Consider the following 25,016-nt stretch of genomic DNA (forward strand, 5'->3'; position numbering starts at 1 on the left):
CATTTTACACATAGGCTCTGTATTAATATAAATACCCCAACACTCACCTGAGAAGAGTTTAGCAGGCAGTCCTCAACTCAAGCTGCCCTTGACCTTTCTGGCCAATGTGGAAGATGGGCATATACAGTTTTTTCTGGCTAGACCAGTATCAGGATAAAATTAATAGGAATCCTGCCTCATAAAAAAGTCTCACAAAAACCCATTTTCTGTATTCAACACTCAGACACATTTTGTTTCCTCCAACTCACTACTGCTGTCAGAGGCTGTAAGAACTATTTACCCAATCTTATCCTGAGATCCTTAACTAGCAAGGGGAAAATGGATGTCACAAACCAAATAACTTCCGTCAACAAATTAGCAAGCATCAGTGCCTTTTTATTAACAGCATTTCCAATGTTTAATGTCAATCAAGTCCCACAGTTCAGAGGTCTGAATATCTGGTAGTCCTTTAAGTCACATTAAATGATCATTCATTCCTCACAACTCCCCCAAGCAGCAATTCCCTTCAACGCTCACCAACCTAAAATAAAGATATAAAAATTGTACATTTTTAATACAAGGCCTCCAATACTATGTTTTTTTTCCCTACATATTTCATCACAGCAAACCACAAAATTTGAGGTCATGAAGCTGAGAGCATGACAGTTTGTTAAAGCTTCATCTCAAGCTTTATACACACATGCTTTTTTTTTATATTCTTCATTTTTATTATGATCTTGGTAAAGTTTCCCTCAGGCAGATTATGCTGTATAAATGCCAGTTCAAGTAGAAAAATTAGTAAACGAAGTTTTAATATTTAGGACCAAACTAAAACAATTTCTGTATCCAGATTTCTGAAGTAGCATTTGTAAGCTTCAATATTTAAACATAAAGGAACTTCATTTCAAGTACTATAAAAGAGAAACATTGCCACTCACTGGCAGTGCCAATGTCTTTGCAGCATTTGTAGGCATTTATGTTCATCTTTCAAAAGCTCTATTAACCTTTATACTATTTGTCAATAAAAAGCCCCATTAACATTTAAACTGTGTATGTCTAACTGTCTGTTTCAAACAAGAATCAAAAGATGGCCTATAAGAAGCAGGCTGTTATTTATTTCAGTCTACATTACTGGGACTGTGCATGTTGAAGGTTTCCAAAAGCTAACACTTCTTAAAATAATTGGGGAAAAAAAGAAAAAAATCCATCAGCAACTGGCAGATATGTTACACACTGCCTGAGCACGGGATGAGACAGACACACAGACAAGTACTGCAACACCATCCAACTTTGGAAAGAGCAGCACAACTAGCTAACCAGCTGTAGCCACTTCAGGAATGCTGGAGGTCTAAAAAGATCACACTGTACATGAACTTGAAATTTAAACACTGCTTTTGCACTAGGATCAGCAGAACTTACCTGATATTATCAACCAATCTTACATGACATTAACAATTTGTCTTCATTGGGCAAATGTTATCTTTGATTAAAATCAAGTATTTATTGGATAAGAACTGAAATCACAGCTGTGTAGATAACAGAGTCTTCAATCAAGCTGCTGAATTGGAAGTGCCAAGGACATTATTCACCAGTTCATGCATGTCTCCTAAAACTGTTGCTTCAAGTAGCACTGATTTAGCAAAATCTCTCTGTGCTGCTTCTCTGGAGTGAAGTGGGTATTTTGAAAGGCAAGGAAAAACATTGTCAAAATATGGAGACAAGCGAAATCGGCAGTTTATTACCACTGCTTTTACAAATCATTAATGAAACAACACGACCCATTCCACCGAAGAGAAAAAGAATTCATGAACTGTCTTTAAGTATGGGAGATGTACTCGCTGTAACAACAGATGCTTCATTTCATTAACTTCATAATAAGTAAACCTGTAAACTTCATAAAAAATTTACAACCAAAATGGAGCTAGTGTGACAAATCACGCTCAGATAGCAATGACAAAAATGTGAAGATCACACACGTTTATCAAAAATGCATTTTAGTTTTGCTTCCCCAGAATTCAGTTTGATGGAGTGTCACTTTATGCAATCACCCCTTTCACCTCACGTCCGTCTTGTCTTCTGTTTTTTTGTCTGTCTCTTTGCATCCTCTGGGCCACCTGTGTCAGAACCTGCCTGTCCAAGAGCGCGGACCCCTTGCAGTCGAGTCGTCAGCTGCAGCAATAAAGGAATAAGCTGGGCCAACAAAAAGAGGAAATAGTTTGTGATTATGATGGCTTGTAAGGTCTGCACAGTAGTGTTCTTCAGAATGATAGACTCCCAAACAAATAGAATCCATTGCATAAACAGAACATCTACAACATCTAAAAAGATGTCAGAAAATGGCAGCAATTCTTTGGAAAGAAAGTAAGCTGAACTTACTGAAACTTCTGATAATCAAAACCAAAAATCATCCCTAGCTTTTTTTCTTGCAGTCATTTATCTACAATTAGGATTTGAATTCTGAGTCTGGACAGTCCACTGATTTGCAAGGCATTTTCAATGCCACTAAAAATCCTGGAGAAACTCATGTTCTGTGCAGTATACTCAAGTTTGAAAAGAAATCGCATTGCACAGTTTTTCTTCCCCTCTTATCATCAAAACAACAATCCAGGCCTATCAGATAAAGCTTGAAAGAACACAGTTTGTCAACAAATAAAGAAGGGTAACATGTTAGTTCCTTATATTCCTCCTGAGAGTTTTATACTGAAGGCATAAAGCCAAAGAGATCAGGCTCAATGACTTGCAGGAGTTTTTTTTTACTCCGACTATTCCTGAAGTCAATAAAATTTATTTTGTTCCTGTTATACCTGGATAGAACAAAACACATGCCCTACCTTATCGTGGTTGTAGCCAGCCAACAACAGAAGCAGCGTCAGTGGCAATGCAATGTAAGATCCTTGGGCAATATCTTGCTCAGGTAGCTTTCTCTGAAAATAGTGTATATAATGCATTTTATTATTTTTTAACTATTATTTTGACTGGGAATTCTCTCAACTTTAACTAATTGTAGCAAAAGAACCATGTAGAACATCCAGTCCTTCCCATCTGGTTTCCTTTCAAGCACCTAAAATTTATTCAACTTTTAATTTTCAATCAGATCAGACCCATTCATCTGCTAATTTCTTCTTGGGGTTTGTTGTTGCTTTTTAAAGCTAATTCACCAATGGTCAGTCTCCACTTTACAGTCAACCTGTTGTGCATTTTGCCTACATCACAAGCTGCCTAAAACTCTCTGACCCCATTGATAATACCACAGCAGCCAAACTAGCACAACATCTTTCAGGCATATTTGCGTCCTTCATTATTAATTGCTGTTTCACCTCATATTTCACTGAACATGCAGTGATGCAGAAAAGAAACAGATCATTTAAGTATTACAGGACAAACACTTCCCTACACCGACTGCACTATTCAGCTCCAAAGGTGCAAAAAGACATCTCTCTCTCTTACAGGAGAGGAGATTTCTCCTGACATTAGTCTGAGAATCCATCTGCTTTGGGCTCCAAGAACTGAAAACTTTCATTTGGGCTTGCTGACACTTTTTTCCTCTATAAAAGTTTTTAAAGGGAATCCCAGCCACAATTTTATCTTCAGCCCCCAGTTACTGCAACCTTTCAGTTAGTGTCAAGATGTCATTACATCACTGTTCGATGCCTTCAACATGGCCAAAACCAAATTACCAAGTTTACTGCCACATTAATGTCTCTCATAAAGCTCTTTATATTTACGTTAATAGAAAGTTGGGCCAAGATCACAAGGTATATGCAGGCTACACTGCCCAGACATTGCTCTCAAGCTCAACATCTGAAATGAACATTTACCTATTTTGTACTTACAGTGGGACTGAAGACCAATGTAATGTGCTTGTGATATCCAATGGAAGTGAAGGAAACTTGAGGCAGGATGTAGTCATACTGTGACTTAGACAATGTAGAATCCAGGAGCACCACGTAATTCTGTTGGTATAAAATAAACTCTAGGCTACAGCACCAGTAGCAGTCTGATGCAAAATTAGATTCAAAGGCAAAAGTCAGTTTAATAGACTTCACATGCTCTGAGACACAAGTCACCATCAGCATGAATACAGCACTGCAGGCAAACCAGAAATAATACTTCAGTGTGCTTAAGGGAAAAATAATAAAGCTAATTAAGGCAATTATTCAGAAATATTCTTACCTCTCCATCTCGGAGCAGTGGAGGGAAGTGGAAGAAAAGGGATTGGCCTAAATTGACCGTATGAATTGGGTTGTCAAGATTTTCACTTTTATAGAGCTTCACCTGTGAGGGAAAGAAGAGATCACAAGAGGTATTTCTGAGTCTGCACTAGAACAGCCCATACAACTATATGATAAAAATATTTCAAAATTCATCACGGGCTGTATAAATAGAAAGATGTCAAGTATGAACGTCTGGGTTTGTCCTAAGATGCTATGTGAAAAATCACAGAAAGAGAATTTTAAAATACAAATAAAATACCAATAGGGAAGAATGATATTTTCCCATATCTAGATGTATTAGACATAGTCTGTGCTGTGCAATAAAGAGAATATAGTTATTCTTTTAAATAATCCCAACAGTTTCACAGGAATTTGGAGCTGGAGTTTGTTTCTAATTTCTCTGATAAGCTCATTTTGTTGAGTTTCAATTTCTCTGTCCTTACTTCACAAATCAGACATCCCAAGGTACAAAGTAGGCCTGAAATACTGAGAAAAAACAGTCTGCTCAGAAATGAGCGTAATTAAAAGAGGACTGCATCATACTCAGATAAGACTACAGAATGCTTTCCAGTGACCCTGCAAAAAAACACTGGGAAATCAATGGCAAATGCAGTTGAGAGAGATCACAGGCTTTAACTTACACATAACGTGGACAAATACTCAGAAGACGTAATCACATTTCCACTTAAATCAAACTGATTGATTTGCCGGAACGCAATAATATTAACATCATCAATGTCGCTGTTCCCAACCTGCAACATACAACACAGTCATGTTTTTGCAGACAAAGAAAGAACTAAAGCAGGTTTCTTTCAAATGCTTTTCTGTCCTTAAAAAAAAGGCAAGCCAGTTTCGATACTATTAGTACAATCTACTGCCTACAGCTCTCACTTGCAGTACATAAGTTTCACTTGATTTTCTGAAACTTGTGTTGCCATTCACTTCCCTTTCCAACCAGCAACCACTCTCAGCAAGAGATGGTAAGGACATGAAAGAATTCTGCCTGTTTTGCTGCAAAGGAGAGCATCTTGGTCAGGCATGAGTCTGAGTTCAAATAATGACCATCTTCCACTGAAAAGCTCTAGGCAACTAACTAATTAACTAAGGTTAATTAACCTCTGCCAGGTGTCAAGAGATAGGTGAGTAGTTTGAGTCTGTAAGGATGGAGGACTATTTAACAAGATCTCATCAGTCCTAAATTCAAAGTTATTGTTACATTTTACAAAGATTTTCTAGTCTGGATGACAACTTCATCTGCATCGAGACTGCAAGATTTGGACCAAAGAAACCACAACAAATGGTATTCATTGATCCGTAATTGAATATGAAGAGAAATAATACAACAATTTATCACAATTTCAAATCATCATTTCTCTGTCCCACATCATAAAAGAACACTGAAAAGTGAGCTGCATATTTATTCTCTTATTTCTTAACACATAGCTTTTGTGCTGCAAAAGAATCCTTTTCACTTGTTTACTGGTTGGGCCATATTGCAATTCTAAGCTATGGTGCTGACACGATAGGAACTAACTTGCTGAAAGCCACTTGACTAAACAGAATGCATTCAAATACACTGCTGTCAATTAAATGCCTACACAGATGCATTTTAAATGTAATGGATATCACAAAATTAAACAAAAAAAAAAAAAAAAATTACCTCAATTGCCCGGTGCTGTGGTAAAGCTCTTTCAATATGATCATTGCCTTCAGCTTTGAGTTGTACGTGATACACACAGCCTGGCTACAAGCAACATTCAGATGATAAGTCTTAACACTAAATAGCATGTACTTTAATTTTAGAAGACAGTAGTGAATTTTCCAACATTCCACAAGTTTTCTTATCCTAAATAGAGGTAAATATATATCCTAAATAGACAATTTAACTCACTAACTCCTTTAAGTGCGTTCATTTCCAGAAATTCAGTTGCTGCTTTTCCCACAGAACAGCTCACTTCACACATATGCTATACAGTCAACAAGATACACACACCCAATAGACTTCTAAGATACACTTGCTGCAGAATTTTCACATGAGAAGCTAAAGAGATGAGATTTCCCTGCTACAGCACCTGTAGCACTGGTGAGACACATTCATGTGTCACACCATGGGAGCTGTTCAGTTCTTGTGAAGGCAGTCAGAAAGTTGCCCAGATTTGCACTATAAAAATGTTCCCCCTCTACAAGAAGGAATCATCACTCACAGCCTGTCCTAACAAAAAGAGCCTCAAGGATCTTTGTGTGATGGAAAGACAAAATTCTGTAGCTAATCATAAAACACATTGTATTGTTCCATTACCACACTAACACAAACTTAAATGAGAGAAAGCTTCTGATCCTTACCAGGAGGCCACGCAGTCGGAACTTGCCCTCTTCATCAGTTACTGTATCTTCTCCATAGATGCTACACCCTTCCTGCCCCACAGCTTCTACCGAGACTCCTTGCTCAGGCTCTCCATTTAATGAAGAAACCGTGCCATAACAGCTAGAGGGAGAAACAATTGCTAATGATGTGCAAATGCTGTTGTAATGTGTACTTTTAAGACATGATCGTTATAACTCCTGAGAAAAGTACTTCATATATTCAGCATAGCATGCAAAAGCAGAATTTGTAACGTATACACCTAGAACTGTTTCAAAGCATTTAAATTAGCTGCAGTTCAGAGGACAGCTTAAGGAAGTTCCCAACCCTTCAAGAAAAGTAAGACTTAGCCCAGAGAGCAGGGAAAGGGAGCACCCTTAAGTCAGATACCCAGAGTGCTACACAGTCCCCAGAATAAACCTCTCCTCTCCCACTGAACACAGCATAAGCCACTCACAGTGCCACTGACACGGTACCTTCTGTGCAATGTTTTTCCTTACAGTCATGCCGTGGGCTTAGCTAGTATATCCACATGCATGAAAAAAAGGCTACAAACAGTACTCTCAAGTAGCACAGTATTTAAATTGTGCCTTCAAAAGTACCTCCAAGCCTTCAGAGCAAACATTTATCAGAAGAAAACCCGTATTTTGCATAATGCATCCTGATACAGTACATAGCATTTTGCACAGTTTACCATCTCCACTAACCTGTAAGCTGTTCTGTAACCAGTTATATGAATTTTAAGATTTTGTCCTTCCTGCACTTCAATCATTTGCGATGATGGTTCAAAGCGAAATTCTTTCATCATGGGTTTAAAATAATACTGCCCTGGACTCTGCAAAGATGCATAAAACAAGCTGTTGTGTCACTATCAATAAACAGTTCACCAGCTCCAAACAAATATTTTTCTCTTAGAGCTCCCTAAAGACCTACGCTTCCCTGTTCTAGCTATAGTTTAAAGTGTCTGGAAAACATAAACAGGGAACACATCAGACAGTGACCTGGTGGAGCTCTACCAGAAAATAAAGACTGAAAAGGGAAAGGACTATGACTCTAATACTTCATCACAACTGCAAGGAGAGGAAAGTGACTGGGAGAGAAGGAAGTTTGGAAGGAAACTATTCAGTCATGTCTATACCAATGTACATATCAATAATCTTATTAAATTTGTTTCCTCTAAAGACTAAAATGAACCAAGCCTGTTTGCTGGTGATCATGTTTATAGACTGCAAGTTTCTAAATGAGATCAATCAACATCATCCATTGCATGTTGGGGACAAAACTTCCTCCAGCTTATATTTCACATCTTCCACTAGCTAACATTTTAAGTGCTAGTAGAACCTACATCTCCCAGTATGAGTTATGATTTCATATATCTTCCTGTCACTGAGGAGCACTGATTACATCTCTCTTTTGGAGGGCAAAGTTACACAGCACTACACACCCAATCACTTTCAGAACAATCGATTTTAACTTACCAGATTGGAAAAGGTCAGCATGCCATTATCCTGCGTAAGGAGGTTGGATCGGAACACCCCTCCACTGAGAGACAGGAGTACTCCAGCAAGAGCCTGGTCATCCTCAGATTTAATCTGTTTTAACAAAAGCCATAGCTATAATTGTAAGAGAACATTCTCTCATGAAAAGATGCTCAACTCAGAAGCCTCTAAGAGTATGCTAGCCACCTCTGCATTGTCACACTGCAGGGCTACAGAACCTTCTGCTCTCAGGATCTGAATAGACACAGGCACATGTACCAAACACACCAGAACAGCCACTCTCCAATTCACTGGACATGGTAGGAACCAGAACAAAGTATCCCAAGACTAAAGCCAGGTTCCAGCTGGACCAGGTTGTACAAGAAAAAATCCCCTTCAGATGCAAGAGAAGGTTGTCAAGTTCTGCAAAAGCAAATAAATCCAGTCTTTTGGATTACAAGCTCTTATTTTTACTCCATAAAAAAATGTGCAGCAAGTCACAACTAAATCACTGAGATTTGTTTCCATTATGATAAAGTTACCTGGTTCCCATATCCCATACTTGTTTGTGTTTCCCTGGGACACGTGGGTTAACATTTTTGCCTGTCTAGCTTTAACAAAACACCATTCAGAAACTTAAGCACTTAGACGTGCTTACCTCAAATGTCACACCAGCAAGAGCAAAAGCTTTGAAGTCACCAACTGTTCCTTCTACTGCAGTCAAAACAAATCCTTCTTTCTGGGCAGTAACTGTATATTCCAAGTCACTGTGGAGAGGCCCAACACTTCAAAATATAAGGAAAGAAACATTCACTTCAGAAGAAGCATTTGAATATCACACAGGTGTGTTGTCAAGTCACTATGGCACTTAAACGAAAGAATCCAAAACATCAAAACAGATCTGCCAATTACCTGTAAGCACCTTTGTCATCAGTGAAAACCGTGATGAGAGGAGAAGGCGCTCCCTTTTCACCAATGACAATCTCAACACCTTCCAATTCAGGATGAATCCGCCCTTCCATAAATAAGCCTGCTTTCCCATGAATCTCTATCAGCTTTCCAGGACAGCTCTCTTGGTCGTTGCAAAGGGGATTCAAAACAAACAAGTCAAGAATACACTCAATATTACATCTTACAGCAAGAGTTTTACTACTTCTAAAGAAACAGTCGAAGTTCTTTTGCCTTGGAGTCAGAGATCAACCTACACAATATATGGCTCCTTGTCACACCTTAAAACATCCAAACATTCACCAAATTCAGAAACTGAGTTCCAAAGCTGTAAGCACGTGGTTAGCATAAAAAATCTGGATTTGCTAAGTGCTTCGTAGGTTCATAACGTACCATGCACTGCAGCCACGTGGAAAGCATTCCAACAGCAACATTTTCTGACATCAAACAGAAGTCAACGTATGCCATGTTTAGTGACAGGTAATTTTTTTATTTTTTTAACATTATGTACTTAGACTGTGCACAACAAAGAAGCACATAAAAGTTACCACATGTTTCCCAGACACTTCAAATACAGGATGTTCATTTAGGAATCCTAGGGCAAGATGGACATTGATACAACAGGCAGCATAACTGACTGCTGGTAGCCCTCACAATTTTAGAAGTGTGAGGGTTTTTGTTTGTTTGTTATGGGTTTGTTGTTGTTGTTTGTTTGTTTCTAGCCACTTTTATTGGTCTAATGTAATACAAAGGAAAAACTGACAGGAACTTCAACTGATTATCATACTCAAAATACACCTAGCACCTGCACAGCTATTTTTCTCAATAAGTGTAATACAAGTAACTGAGAATCTGCTGTAATATCCAGAAATTGTATTTATATTTACCTCCACTAACAACTGTTTCCACATAAGGTGGGTAGAAAAGAAGCTCTTTTGAAGACGGTGTCACGGTGATTTTCTCTCCAGACCTACGAAAACAAGACAGCATTAGAAGAAAATGAAATCAGTGTCTCTCACATAGGACAAAGCACTGCATATTGACCTCAGAACACTTCTAAATACACTAAGGGGAAAACACCAGCAATAATATAAGCAAAATTCTTACAGTGTGGTATTAGTTTTCATTTTGCTAACAGTCAGCCAGAACAGACACCCACAGCTCTTTCCTATGTGGAATAGATCAGTATTTTATTTGTTGGAAAACCGAGACAGCAGTCCAAAGAAAACATCCTTCCCATCAGAGCTTGGTAGTACCTTGCCCAGTATGAAAATTCATATAAAAATGGTCCTTGAAGTTCCTCCACCATCTCCTGCACTGGTGGCTTTGTTCCCTCCTCTTCTTGGCCCTTCTTTTCTCTCTCCTGTCGGCGGGTCTCAATTTCTGCCAGCTGCTGCTCCCTTCGTAATTCCTGCACAGATTTCAATGGCCCTAAAACTAAGGCAGGTTCACTGTCAATAGATGACCTGAAAACATAGCAAAGATAACAAAATAAGCTCATTTCATACAAAGGAAAAGATACTGTTTAATATGTTAATTAGAGTCTTTACAACACAGCAGACACATCCCAGATATTTTTTTAAAGGTATTCCTTTCAATCTTGCTCTTTATTCCAAGCATAAATAAAACTTTCATACTCTTAACAATCAGTTACTGCTTGACCATAGGGGCTACTGGTAACATAGCAGGTCCAGTTGGAAAGGACCTATTTGTAACACATTATATTCACATATTCTGCCACATCATGCTGTAACCATTCAAGAAGTTATAGCCCTGCTGTCTCCTCCTTCCCTGCCACATCTACGCACCCAAATGCGTAGCCAGCATAAAATAACTAACTAAATAACATGCAGCTACAACTCAACCATTTTGCAGAATACAGCACCCTAACTTAAGTTTCACTTAGCTTCCATAATAGAATCTCAGTTTTGCAACAAGGAACATAGTCCAGCTCTGCTGCAGTGGCAATGACCTCCCACAGAAGCAGTGACAAGTCAGAGCGAGCAGCAAATTCTTAAGCCAAAGGAACAGTTTGCAAGAGTGCCTTTAACAAAGCCATCGTGAGAGGCTGGAATTTCAAAACTGAGAACAGGACAAATGCAAAAAAGAGTTATACAAAATCAACAAGAAGACTGGCATCTCTATTTTTCATTACTAGGAACCTTCCCTCAGAACACAACTCTTAGATATAGAGTACACAAGAAGAAAAAAACTTCTGTCACAAGCAAATACTTCCAATAGTTGGCAATTCCCAGAAAAAGTGCTGAGTTCCAACCTATCTGCCCTACACCTTCCAACCATCCAGCTGTCTTCCACTGCCTACCAAATAGATGGCTAGATAAGCTCATCTCATCCCCATTCTTTAAACCAACTCAGAACAATGGACATTGTTACATTGTCTTTCCCAGCAATTTCTTCTAGTCTCCAACCACTCTTTGTACTTTATCTCCTGTCTTGTCCACAACAGACTGAAAAACTGATTCCAAATATAGCAAAATTCTCTACAAGTTGTGAAATGAAATGATTACCAAAATTTTTTCCCAAGACCACTTTAGATTATCAGGATAATTCCGTCTCCTGCTTCAGTACTGACCTATATCCTAGTTTTTCTTTTTTGAGGTAAATATAAACAACTGCTTTAACACATTGAGTTTCATTAAGACTTTAAACCATCTCTCTGCAGCTTCTGGTTAACTGAAATTAAAGACATCACTGCTCTAAATGTGGTATGCAACCACAGACTTTTAAAAGCACGTGCCTTGCTCTGAAATCCAGAACTGCTCCCTTTACATTGACAGCATTTCACAAAACAGACTTCAGCCTTCATACAGGCTGGAACAGCCAATGGCAGCTGAGCTGCCTCCACAGTCCCCAGCAGTCCCAAAAAAACCCCACCAGCCAGGACTATTAGTATAAAATCCACCCTCTTGCTAAATTGCTTTTAAAATTCTAATGGCTCTCTTCTGTCTCAGTGCTTCTTTTCTGGCTGCTGTTGTTGCCCAGCAGTTGCAGTTGTGAGCTCATTAAACTCAGGGACTCAAGGAAGGGCTATTGAGGAAATCTGTTTCTCCACGAAGATGTTTTCTACACTCTAAGTTTGAGACCCTCTATCCAGAGCAACTGAACATCAGGAAAGCATTAAAACACTCATTGTTATCACCCACTTTCAGGCAGATCTGGCACCTCACACAATTAAAGCTATTCACAAATCAGTGCTTCCCAATGAGCTGTCTGTTCAGCTAAACATAAACTGGCACATTAGTGTGTAATCACTCAGCATACTTTTCCTCTTATAGCTCTCCCCACATCAATAACAATGCTCTAAAGCAGCAGATTCTTATTCTGAGGTAATAAACTAAGACAAAAATAGTCCTGGTGCTAAACAGCGCAGAGAAAACAAAAATAATACCTTCTCAATTCAGAAATTTTGGTTCATTAAAATGCATAATCACTCAGAAAATAATTTCTTTTTACCATGTCATACAAGCAGGAAGAAGCTATACTGAAATTAAGTGACTATGTACAAAACAAGGGCTGAGAATTATTTCTCTGTCTACAGAGAACTCAAAGAACAGCTTAAAAACCTCCTGCAGTCCAGTGTAGGGTGCCATTCCCTTAAAAGTAGCCACTGGGGTATTAAAACCAGAATAAAACTTTATGAGAGGGATGTCTTTCCTCCTTTTTTTACAGCCACATTATTTCTTTGTTCTTACTTAATGGTAATAGTCACATCCATCAGTTTATCTGTTACAATCGTGCCAAGGACATGGTGTCGAACAGCAGTGAGCGTCAGTATACTAGGAGAGGACCTGTAAATCAAAGCAACAGAGAGATGAACTTAAGGTTCCCTCCTAAAGAAAATAATCAGATGTTATTCAGCTGATTTTGTACTCCCACCATAAGCAGAAAGATCTTTATAAAACACAATACATAAACTACACAACAAAGCTGTAGTGCTAATGGGATGGCATATTGCAAAGGTGGCATTTTGCAGACGTGAAACCCCAACTACTGCATGGCATTGGCCAGATTTCTTCCTTCCTTTGTGCTTCCCATCTCCTCTCAAGCTGATGTTGATTTGATTGAATTCATATGTACAATCTCTATACACATCAGAGGAACATTCACAAGTTAACAATACTGGGAGTGGTTCACAAAGATGCCCCAGATCTAATGGTATTTTGCTGCAGAAAAGTGTTCCTCTTTCAATTCATGTATTCAGTTTGTGCTGGCTGATATTTAGTGGATCCCTCTTTGAAGTACTTTTGATTCAATAAAAGAATTCAGTAGCAGGAAAAAAAAATATTTTAATGCTGAATTTGTTTCCTGTTCAGGAATTAGAAGCAGTCAGGGAGCAGAAAGCCTCTTTATAGGAGCAAAGCCATTAAGCACATTGCCAAATCACGACCTGGATATAACCTGGACACAACAAAACATGGCTGAGTGGGGAGGATCCGCACTGCCCACTGGTAATTAGGGTGAATATCTATTCAGCCTGCAAAACAGAGGTGAGCAGCATCACCACAGACAGTTGCTGATACCAGGGATGTACAAGTGCTACGTGCTCTCTAGTAAACATAATATACCACTTTTTGCATTTCAACCCTTACAAGCCATCAACATTTTTCACTGAAAAGTCTCTCCTTTGTTACAAAGCAAAAAAGCATTAAAGATGGACAGCAGAAACATCCATCTGAAGCAGCAAAAGCATCTTTAAAGCCTATCTTTAGTCACATTTTTCTTTTTTTAAAGGGCAAGAAAACACGCCTGATACATTTTGCAAAGGCTTTCTTCCATTGGTTAGAGCCAGTCATAGCAACTCATCCTGAATTCCTGAAAGAAAGTAGCTGCAGCAGAAGGAAGCTTTATGAAAGCACACTGAGAGGTGTACAATTGAAAGCAATTCTGCTCTTACGTGTCATAAGTGTAATACTCGTGTTCAAACTGGTGGCAGGAACGTGGGGTTACTTCGTACACACCTGTAAGCATTAAGCCAAAGAATGATCCACTGATACACAAACAAAGAAATAAAGCTTACTGAGTTGCCTGAATTCTGAAGACTACTTATGATCTGAGGTACAGAAAGAATTGCCAAGTCTGACTGCAGTAAGTTCATTCGTCTCTTCAGTCACAGATCACTACTGGAAGCTGTGTTGACTTTCTAATGTACACTGATACAAAATGTGGCACCTCAACAAAGAGGCACATAAAAACAGTTACAAATATAACAGACCAAAGTCAGAAGCAATCTATTGTAATTTCACAGCTGATGGCCTTGGAGTTTCAGTGGTGGCTCTTTAATCCATTACTGAACTGTGAATGAAACCAAAGACTCTAAGGATGAGCTATGCAAAGCTAAAAATAGAACCAAAATCAAATGCATTGGTTAACTGTCCTGTTAATGGGCTGTAACAAGTAATTAGCTCTAAAAAACTCGAAGTGAAAAAATGCAAAACATTAAAACATTACTTTTTCTTGTTATAAATAACCCTGTGGTACCATTAATAGCTATCCTTCAGGAATCCTGTATTGCAATGAAACTTCTATTGATCAGTTACATTCCAATTACAGAATCAAACAAGATTATTCTAACATGCCAGACCAATGCCATTCATCTACTAAAAAAGAAAAAAAAATAGAGAATTTATATGCTGAAACCTCAGAAGCCACAACAGACTGTTGGAATTACCAGTAGCTTTGATTGAATGATTCTTTTTCTTTATTCAAGTAATATTTTATAGCTGTTACCTGGCTTTGAAAGACAGAATCTATTAACTCCTTTAGACAAGTTATAAACACCAACGTTCTCTGGTCCATTTCCATCCTGGTAAAATTCCTGTGAAGCCACAACACAATTACTATTAGCAACTACTGAACAACAAAATGAAAATAGCTTTTGCCTAATGGTACATTAATGCTTCTCTCTTATAGCAAAGAACAGCAGAAGACCATTTCACCAAATCTAAGAGACAAATCTCAGAGCACATTCAGCATTAGAGCTCCTGTGCTACAAGACCACCTACAGGCATGAGAAAGCTTTGATTCCAAGTGCAATCCAACCTACGTACACATGTTAATGAAAAAGCACGAGGACGTTTGTTATACACATACCAGTGTAATTGCATGAGAAAGGGAACACCTCAGCATATATCCAGTCTGCCTGAATTCTACTCCTGAAACATCTTCTTCCATGATTTCCACCTCCAGAGATTTATTCTTCCAGCACCAGTCTTCATGTATAATGCTTACTGGAATACACATCACAGAAAGTTTTTAGTAATGTAAAATTGAATAAAAACTGTTTTTGTGGTGTAAAAAGCCCCTACCACACTGACTTCCCAGGCAAAAATCTTCAAAGTCAGATAAAAAAATAAATATCAGCACCGAAAAAATGCCTAAACAGACAATACTAAGAAAACCTGATGCACAGCACACAGCAATTTTCCCAACTTTTTCAAGTTTGAGACTAACTCCTCGCTGGGTATCACATGCCACATGCCCAAAGTATACAAACACAGCTATAGAGAGCAAGGTAAGACTTCCAGCAATTCCCTATAATCCTACCTTTGTATTTGCCAGGTAGCACATTTTCAAACGTGAAGGCTACTGAGTCTGTACTTGCAGAGAGCTGGAGGTTACGTTTCTCACCCTGGCGGCTCACAGACTGTAACACCACCACCAAATCACCACAAGCATCTGCACAGAAAGGACATCAGAACATGAGCACAGCCTGCCTTGCCAGCTTTCCTCCAGCACTAAATTTGTGGGTCCACCTCACTCAGCAGAGGACAAAAGTAACATCTGAGAGGACTCAGAGAAAAAGGAAGAGGTAAAAAAGGAGTTAAATTCTAATCATCATCTGCTGCAATCAATGGGTCTCTCAAGGACAAGAGAAGAGAGCAACATTTGATTAAAGTAAGGAGAAAACATTAACAGGACAGAGATTGCTAGTTTCTGGTAACACCTCTATCCTCCATTTTACAGGCAATGTATTTTCTCTGCATGCATTTTTCACTTCTGATACGTCTGACGCTGTTGGACAAAATGCCACGCATCAGCCAGCAGCACTTCCTGCCAGAACTTACTGCCTTCTGGGGGAAATAAGTCAGAACTTATTGCTAGCAAGTATTAAAAACAGATTCACAACTTCATCCCAAACATACTACTTACTAGGCTGCAAGATCTCTTGATGAAAGACCTGTTTCCATCTACGTACTAGGAGTCAACTCACTTACTTATCTGTCGATGGGGCTTGACCACAACAAGTGGTTTTAAAGCAAGTGGATTTAAACAGTACTGATTCACACACGTGCAGTGCTGAAGTTCTCCATTTCCATTTCACTTTCAAAACCACCTTACCTAAACAAGAGATCTTCCCCAAAACTGATGCCAAAAACTGAGAGAAGGTCACATCCATGACCGGTCTGTCTGTAACAGTAACAGGGAACACTTTGGGTTTCAAAGCCAATCCTGCTCTGGTCTCAGCCTCCGGAATAATTACCTGTTGAACACAGGTCATCAGCACATCACCAGCTTTTAAATGCCAAATACATCCAACTCTGCTGAGTTCAAATGACTTATCAGAAATTAGACAATGGATATTTAACCAAAAGTTGCAGCAAAACCAGCCTTTCAAAATACGCTTTTCAAAATTCCTCCAAAGAATTGCAGCAAATCTGAGGTGAAAATGATACAAAAGTTTCAAAAGTCCGGATGAGTTTCTACTCTGAGATCTCTCTTCTCCAGTTTTCACATGGCTATTTTATTTATCTAGGACAGTCAGAGACCTCATAACTGTGCACTTCCTATCTCTCAGCCTGCACAGTCCTCTACAATGCAAGGTTCACTGTGGTTGTGCCATGGCTCTGCAGTGACCAGTAACCTCAGGAACCATCAGCACACCTGAAAAAGGCACTCATCACTTTTCTTTTACAGGAAAATATATGAAGATAAGAAGCTCTCTTAGGGACATTACAGAGGAGGAAAAAAGAAAAACTGAAGAAGAATAGAGGAGGAAGAGAAAACTGCTCAGTCTTAATGGGCTGAAGTCCTTTTCACAAGTATAAAGGGAAAGGTGCATGAGAATTTCTGCTTACTAAAAAAAAGAACAAGCCTGTCATAGTTTAAATAGTGCAAACATTTAAAATGTAGCAAAATCTACAATTAGCTTCTCAAATTTTAGAAATTACGTGATTTAAATCTTCTAAAACCACTTAACAGTCCTACAGTGAAGAAACAGAAGTTCACTCTTACCTTAACACTGTATGCACCAGATTTTGCTTTAAAACAAAATGCTCCATGAGGGTCTGTTTCTGTTGTAACCGCTGATGCTCTGTCCTTGTCTTGAGGCACCATGGTTACCTTATATTTACTGATCTGTTTGACTGCATCAGGTAAGCGAGTTACTGAGATCTGGCCACACACACTGAACCTTTAAAATAAATGCCAACCATCAGAATACATATCACAGTCTGACAAAACTCACAGAAAACACTTGTTTGAAAATTTCCTTGATAAGCAAACTTCGTTATCTTGAGGAACTACTACATGAATGGGCATCAATTCCTCCTGAAAGAGGTTTGGCACAATACTGTATTAGAAGTTACACAACTCTAAACAGGAGGAAAGTATCTGAAGTGCAGTGACAGCAAACTCTCCTTTTTTTGGTTCATGCACAGTTCTACAATTGCTCAATACCCTCATGTCGTAGAGCCTTTGTCTGCAAAGAAGAGATTATAAAAAGGGCAATCTCCAAGGCTTAAGCAATACTGAGCAAAGCACTGTGGATAAAACATAATTTTGCACTTATGCTGTTCTATTTCTCTTTATTTTCTTGAGTAACATTTAACTCCTAACAAGTAACAGTACACCAGATCAGGCATGGCATGAGCAAGGACTACCCCCTCTGAAGACACTGTGCATGCAGCAATTTACATTTTCATGACACTGGCACTTACCCTGTTGCAATGATGTCTGCTAGCTGAGGCGTATTTGGTGCAATCTTCACTGTGATTGTATCAAAGAAGAGGTGCTCCTTTCTGGCATGAATTGTGTATGTTCCTGTTGTTATGTTCTCAAGACGGAAAGATCCATCAGCTTTTGTTTTTACTGGAACAAATGAAGTGAAGAGTTAAAAAAGCACAGCACGTTTTCACTGCCTATCTTTGTGTGTCAAAAGCACCAAAGGGCATTCACTGCTTTAGATTACTTTTAATTTAAATTGCACAACAATGAAACAATATTATGTTTCTTACGAGACAAATCTTCATTTCTGTATTGCAAAGCAACACTTCTAATTTGGCAAATGTTCAAAGGAAATCATAAGAAATTCTCTACTACAGAACAAATGAACAGCTAATACTCTCAACTAAGCCAGAAAATATACAAAATTACTCAACTGTATGAAAATCACTGTAATATTACAAATAAAATATGAAAAAAGTAGAGTATTATCATGAAGATTTAATTCAGTAGTAGCATATCCTACTTCTCCTGTACTTGAGCTTATTAAAGACTTCCCTGTAGCAACACACACCGACATCACTGCATACCTTTAATCTGATTGTTTAGTGTCACAGTGGCATCAGCAACTCCTTCTCCTTCAGGACCATTCAACACTCTGCCTGTGACAGAGAAACCCATCACGTGGAAAACAGGCTGAAATGGGAAAGAAAGTTAACATTAATCTTTAGCCAGCAGAAGCATTCACATTTCTACAGCAATCAACACGCACTCCAACTTCAACATCAACCTGCTATTCATCTCACACACATAAGAGAAATTAATTTCCAGATTTAGGGGAAAAAAAAAAATCACCAGGACAATCACAATGAAAGTAACTCAAGGCTTACTGTCCCACAAAGAGAAGGAACCAATTCTCAAGTCAACTGTATCAGTACCATTCAGAAGGCTCAAATCATACATCATAATGATATTACTCAATACATTCTGCAAACCACACAAATTTCCAAGTCCTTCTTGAAGAGAAGAAAATGTGAATGAGCAAACTTATTCAATTGGAAAGATTATTGCCTGTTTGTAACACAGACAGCAAAGTGAGCACAGTAGACAGCTCTTCCCTATTTTGTTTCTTCCTAGTGAAAGGGAACGAGCACAGGAAATAAAGCATAATGCCAGATACTGTTGCCTACCCACTCGGCAAGAGGCTGCACGTAACAAATCTCTTTAAGCTTCTTACAAAGAAGTTTTTCCACAGCTCATCTGCTTTCTGTTAACATCAGTTACACTTTTACAGGAATGAATGGCACAAACCTCTCACTTCTCTTACCTCAATTTGTAAGCTGTCATGTTCTACAAAGAAGTCCAATCTAGATGGTGCAACATCAAAGGTAATTCTTTCTCCTCTGTAGAATGGTATCTGAAAGGAGAACACATCGCTCTGACTCCTAAGAAGCCATGATATCAGAACTCCTTTCCTTCACCATTTTCCACATCCTTATCACTAACAGACACCTCTATGGCCAAATGAGCTGCAAACCTGTTGAAAAATAACTCAGAGTAACAGATACAGAAATAAAGGCAATATTTCAAGACTGTCTGATGGATACATATAAAACTATGAAAAACCAGAAGAATAACCCTCCATTCAGAAGGTAATTGGTACTTGTGTGAGAGCTCACAGAGAGTTTAATCTAAGAGAATACGTGATCACTGGAGAATTAAAGGAAAGAGACAAGCTTGGATCCCTTTTCTGGATCAAACAGGTTGAGATTGCAAGACCACCACTGTAGGCATCAGACATACAACAACGCTCTCATGCTTCCTGGACATAAATGAAGAGAATGGACAAAAAGAAAACAAGGATCTTAAAGGATGTGGGGTAGCCAAAGCCAGCTGATGCTTTTGGCCTTCCATCAGTCCCTAGGGGTGGTTCTGGGAGTGGTTGGTGTATTCAGGTGATTTGTAACCAAGTTCCGTTCCCAGAAATCACACCACAGAGTTCTAACACAGCAATTTACTTCCCTGCCAAATGCTTTAGGTTGGATTCTCCTTTTCCAATTATTTGAACCAGTTAGAAGTATTTCCAACTAATTCTGTTTTAGTAGCTATAAAATTATACATGAGCTAGCTTAGAAAGCAAAAGTTAACAACTCAATGGATAAACAAACATACCACAGTGTATTTTCCACTTGGAAGGGAAAGAAAGCTGAAAGATCCATCTTCTTTTGATACAACATTACACAAATAGGAGAGAGACTCATCTCGTGATTGGAATCCATCCACAGGAGAAATATTGCAGCCCACAACATCCTGGGACAATGAATGAGAGAACACAGAAAATAATCTGGGGACATGTACGACTCAGAATGGTATTCTGAGAATGAAGGATGGGAAATACAAAAGCCATTTTAAAGACAGTTTGACAGCACAGCTTACAATTCTTGTCTAGGTAAAAGGAAAAAATCAACCAATAACTAACTTCATGGTAACAAGGACAGAAAACTGGGAAACTCAGCACCCCCCAGAACCCTAAGACTGCTCTACATGTCTTAACATTAATTGACTTCAGCTCTGAGGATAAAGTTAACATTACAGAACAGACCTCTACTCTGCATATTAAACCACAATACACCACCAAATGTTCCAGAGTCTTTTCATAAATAACACTTTTAAGGTGGCAACAGAAGCTACTGATCTTTGATTCCACATCACAAGGGCAAAAAGTGACTGAGATCTTATGTTGAAGGAAAATTACAGCATTACAGCCCCTGCACAGTGAAATCCAAAGTTTGGTAATAATTTCAGTCTTTTTTCAGAAACTGATCTTTCAAATAGTAGATTGTAATCCTCATGAGGGAACATACTTATCAAACAACATTCAATGTGCAAAAAGATGCAAGTGGAAAAATACTGTCTTAGAACTGTAGCCCTTTACCTTGCTGACCCACAGTGAATACACAGATCTATAACATCCATTATATTTTGCATTTGTTGCCTGCTTCAGCTCAAGTCTTAGTTTTCTATGCCCCTGAACAACCTGAGCGTTGGGAAATTCATTTGAAAACAATAATGGAAAGGGAACAGAAGAGTTGAAGTTAAAATAATTTCTAATTTCTTGTATCTGAGAAATACAAAGACCTCAAGCTTCAAGGTTGCCAACTGTCAAACAGAAAGCTGCTGTGTTACATGTCTGAGTATTCCATTCAAGTCAGGTGAAAAGCGAGCACATTCACAGACATTGTATAACAAGGGCCTTGTTACAAAACGAAAACAAATAAATACAAAAACACAGCTGGAAAGGTTGTGCAGTTTGTCTTTTATAAGCCAAGCTCAAGATGAGCAGAGGTAAGAGCCAGGGCACTATGAGTACACAAAGCTACTTAGCTTTCCACTTACCTCCATACTTGTACTGAAAAGGTTTCTGAAACACCATTACCTCTTTGGTCACTGAGGAGGAGAAAAGCAGGAACATGACCCCTTTCATTGGTTCTCCATCACTCCTTACTGACCCAGACACGTTGTAGCCAGCAACAATCAGAGGGCTAGCAGCATAAGCATTAGAACTGGTCACCCGTACCACTGTGTTTGACTGAAATACCAAAGCATGTACACTTGCATCAGAACTAGATATCAAATCTTGTTCACAGCACTATATAACAAACAGAAGCTAAGTATTCAATACAGAAATAGAAGAACCAAGAATAGCAGTACTCAAAGAGAATCCACCAGCTATTCAAAACAGAAGGATGCTAAAGCTGTTTTGAGTGCTTTTAGTGTTTCACTGATTTAGGAATCGGTCAGGACTTCAGAGCTCAGAAAGCAAACAATCTGAGAGGAAAGGATTGAAGCATCTGCTATGACACCAAATTTCAAACCGAATGTATAGGGTTAGAAAACATAAAGCAGGAGCTCATAGCCAGTCTTCCCCCAGCTGGCTCCACTAGCTCCAGATGAGGCTTGCACAAGGCAATTTCTTACCAGCCTCTGCTAAATTTAGGAAAACTGCATTAACCTGGTCCACTCACACAAACGTGCCCACAGAGCTGATCAAGACAAAGTCTAGACAACACACTCTCATTAAACATGTCCATCAGAACTTCTTTAGGCTCTAACCTCTTTCAACATCCAGGTGGGATGAGATGCAAAGATTTCATATTCGCCAGGAAGCACTTTGAAGAAAGCAAACCTGTAAAGCAAGAAAAAGGGTGATGCTGCTGAAGAGTCATTAACACCTGTTCACAGAAAAGCAATTCATATTCTTCGTGTGTTTCAGAACTTCTATAATCCCAGTCAATATGGCAGAACAGAAAGAATCTTGTGTGAACAAACAGATGAGGCATGCACACATGCATATTCCCACACTCACTTTCCTCCAGGTTGGGTAATAGTTGCTTGTAAGTTTACATCACTGCCAGCGTTTCTCAGTACAACCTGGACTCCAGCAGGACCTAATGACTGACCTTTGCTGAGAACCTGTCAAAATCAAAACAGTGCACAAGTGGATAAAAATAACTAGCAGAGGTAAATGTTTTTCTGAAGATAGAATTAGCATAAGATGGAATAAATAAACATAAAGGAATCTAACCTTTCCGTTCACAGAAAACCCTGTGAATACAAAGTTAATATCGCCTCCCTTCGTGCAAATGTCATTAATGCCATCTACATGGATGTCTACACTGGTCGGTTCTGGAGGGGAAGAACAATGAAACAGCATGGCAGTTAGTGACAAAGGAACCACAGACACTGTGCTTCAGCTTTACAAAACTCTTCCAGAAATGCACTAGCTCAAGTGCACCAGTTGTGCTCTGGAAGCCAAGTTAACCACCCACAAATTCTGATATTGAAAATCCTTCCCTGCTCATTAAAGACATTTTTATGAAAAATCCACATTATTTCTCATTAGTTCACGTGTTACTTTATCAGTGTCTGCCTTACAGCTCTATTTTTCTACTGTACAGTCAGTATATTTATTAAAACCACATAGGGCTTCTGCCTTTTACACAGCATGTGATTTTCCCTGCCAACTGCAAGCTAGCAGTAGTTGAAGTCCCACACTGCAAATACAGTGCCCTATTATAAGAAGAGATATGAACACTTACCAAAACTCCATCCCAGAGGAGGCTCAATTTTAAGAATGAAATCCCCCTAAAAATAATTTAAAAAAGCAATAACAGTCTTCACTGACCTGATTCAATTTAACTGAAGAATGAAAAAAAAAGTCAGAATCCAAGCACAATGCTGCATAGAGTAATATAAGACTCAAGAACCCCATTCTCCTCTCCTTCTAACTACTATTATGCTGTGTTCAAAAAGCAGCAGAACCTACCCAGACAGTCTGCAATGCTGAGCTTGTATCCTGACAGCTAAGAGCAAGAGTTAAGCAGCATCATGTTTATAATGCATCTACATCAAAGGCAGCTCATGCACAAGCAGTTCAGTGTTAGAAAGTGTTCAGATCTCTCTACCTGCTGCAACAGATGTGCTCTAAAACTGCCTTTAGTGTTTCCACTGGGTGGTTTTACTCATACATTCTGCCCAAACATGAGATAAAAGAATTCCAATCCTACTAAAAGTTCTGTGCTGGAAAGGCATCAATCTACACAGAGATCCTCTTTAAGTCAGCAGACACCACATGGGTTCTGAAGTTCAGCCATTCAAAGGCCCTGAGATCTAAGAATGAAACGAACGGGACAAGATGTGTCTAATGTCCTCAGATTTGAAGCTAACCAATTCTTTACCAGAGCAAAACACTCAGATCACTTGAGGGCAGCTCGTACCTAATTTGAAAGTAAATATTTTTCCAGTCTAAATAAACACCAAAATCTTGCTACACTCTAAGCTTTCGATTTCTTTATTTCAATGCTTAAGTCATATATAATATCAGCAACTAACCATTCAAATTATTTTCAATGCAATCATATAAAAACAGATATAGCAGAGATATTGTTGTTGCTACTGGCAGGTAACTGAAAAGCTTTATCCATACTCACACTGCCAGGACCTACACTTTTCTTTCAGCATTCCTACAGCTACGAGCACCGCACAGCTGAAGCTGCCTGGCTTCCTCACTGTAACACCACTGAAAAATAGAATAACTGTATTACAAACAGAAAATCAAAGGAAGGGAAGTTGGATCCAAGCGTAACAAAATTATGTGCTGATCCAAATGCTGTTCTGATGGCAGCAGCTCGTGCCTCTGCTGCAGAGAAGACACTGCAGTATTTTGGTTTCTTACCTTATCATAGAGGGGAATCATAAAATACCCATTGTTTGGCGCACAATCTGTCTGGTATTTGAGAGTACCATGCTTTGTGTACAACTTAATCTGTAGGACAAAAAAAAAAAAAAGATTTTTAAGAAACGCAACCAGAAGCAGAACCAGGAATTCTCCAAGCATTGCTTTTACACACAGCAGAGGGTGCACATCCCCCAGCGGCAACAGAGCTAACGGGGCAAAGGTTTACTGCAGGGCTGCCAGGGGAACCGTGGCACAGAGCTCAGCTCCGGGCTCGGGGGAAATCAGCGAGCGCTTAAACGAGAACCGCCCGGAGCAAGCCGGGTCCCAGCAAGCAGCAGCCGGAGCACGGGGCCCATCCTGCCGTCAGCCCGCCGGGCCGCACGGCCGCAACTCGGGAAGAAAGGGGCGGCGGGAGCTGGCGCTGCACCCGGCGCTGCAAGGGGTCCCGCGGTGCGGCGCTGCGAAGGGGCGGCGACGGCGCCCACCTCGATGAGGGAGTAGTTGATCTCCACGTCGGACTTGACGAAGCCGCCGCAGCCCACCACGATGTCCTCGGAGCCCCGCGCCAGGGCGCAGCACAGCGCGCAGCACAGCGCGGCGGCCCAGGCCCGCATGCCGCCGCCACCGACCTGACTCAGCGCCGCGCTGCCGGAAGGGCCGGGCGGGGCGCGGCGGTACCGATGCCGCCCTCTACCGGCTCGGCGGCCCCGCTGCTCGCTGACACCTCCATCCCCATCCCGCAGCCGGGCCGTGACCAGCGGCGGGCGGTTCCCATGCGGCGCCGTGGCGGTGAAGCCCGCGACTCAGAGCGCCGAGCCGGAAAATCCCGGCCGCAG

The 25,016-nt window shown here is 39.7% G+C and overlaps 1 protein-coding gene across 3 annotated transcripts; it reads right to left on the bottom strand.

Annotated features, from left to right (window-relative positions):
• Window positions 1-354: 354 nt before the first annotated feature.
• LOC128079146 (nodal modulator 1) lies at window positions 355-24,981 on the bottom strand. Of its 3 annotated transcripts, none has more exons than XR_008205980.1 (32): window positions 24,666-24,981; window positions 24,178-24,267; window positions 23,042-23,087; window positions 22,528-22,628; window positions 22,309-22,415; window positions 22,056-22,128; window positions 21,379-21,531; window positions 20,115-20,252; window positions 19,270-19,359; window positions 18,533-18,638; window positions 17,939-18,089; window positions 17,235-17,412; window positions 16,341-16,482; window positions 15,546-15,677; window positions 15,093-15,229; window positions 14,730-14,817; window positions 13,897-13,960; window positions 12,695-12,790; window positions 10,238-10,447; window positions 9,869-9,951; window positions 8,946-9,105; window positions 8,692-8,818; window positions 8,034-8,147; window positions 7,263-7,390; window positions 6,537-6,678; window positions 5,854-5,937; window positions 4,835-4,945; window positions 4,153-4,254; window positions 3,813-3,932; window positions 2,811-2,903; window positions 1,399-2,169; window positions 355-520 (listed from the first exon to the last, which is right to left on the bottom strand). XR_008205980.1 is itself a non-coding variant. In XM_052680112.1 (32 exons), the coding sequence occupies exons 1-31, from the start codon at window positions 24,792-24,794 to the stop codon at window positions 2,038-2,040; spliced, it is 3,627 nt and encodes a 1,208-aa protein (XP_052536072.1). In that variant the 5' UTR covers window positions 24,795-24,981; the 3' UTR covers window positions 355-520; window position 2,037. The 3 variants fall into 3 exon arrangements, 2 of the variants coding, with proteins under 2 accessions (XP_052536072.1, XP_052536071.1); XM_052680112.1 differs by having other exon boundaries at window positions 2,037-2,169; XM_052680111.1 differs by having other exon boundaries at window positions 355-2,169.
• Window positions 24,982-25,016: the final 35 nt, after the last annotated feature.

The sequence above is a fragment of the Tympanuchus pallidicinctus genome, unplaced genomic scaffold (assembly GCF_026119805.1).
Source record: "Tympanuchus pallidicinctus isolate F22 unplaced genomic scaffold, pur_lepc_1.0 scaffold18, whole genome shotgun sequence".
Classification (NCBI taxonomy): domain Eukaryota; kingdom Metazoa; phylum Chordata; class Aves; order Galliformes; family Phasianidae; genus Tympanuchus; species Tympanuchus pallidicinctus.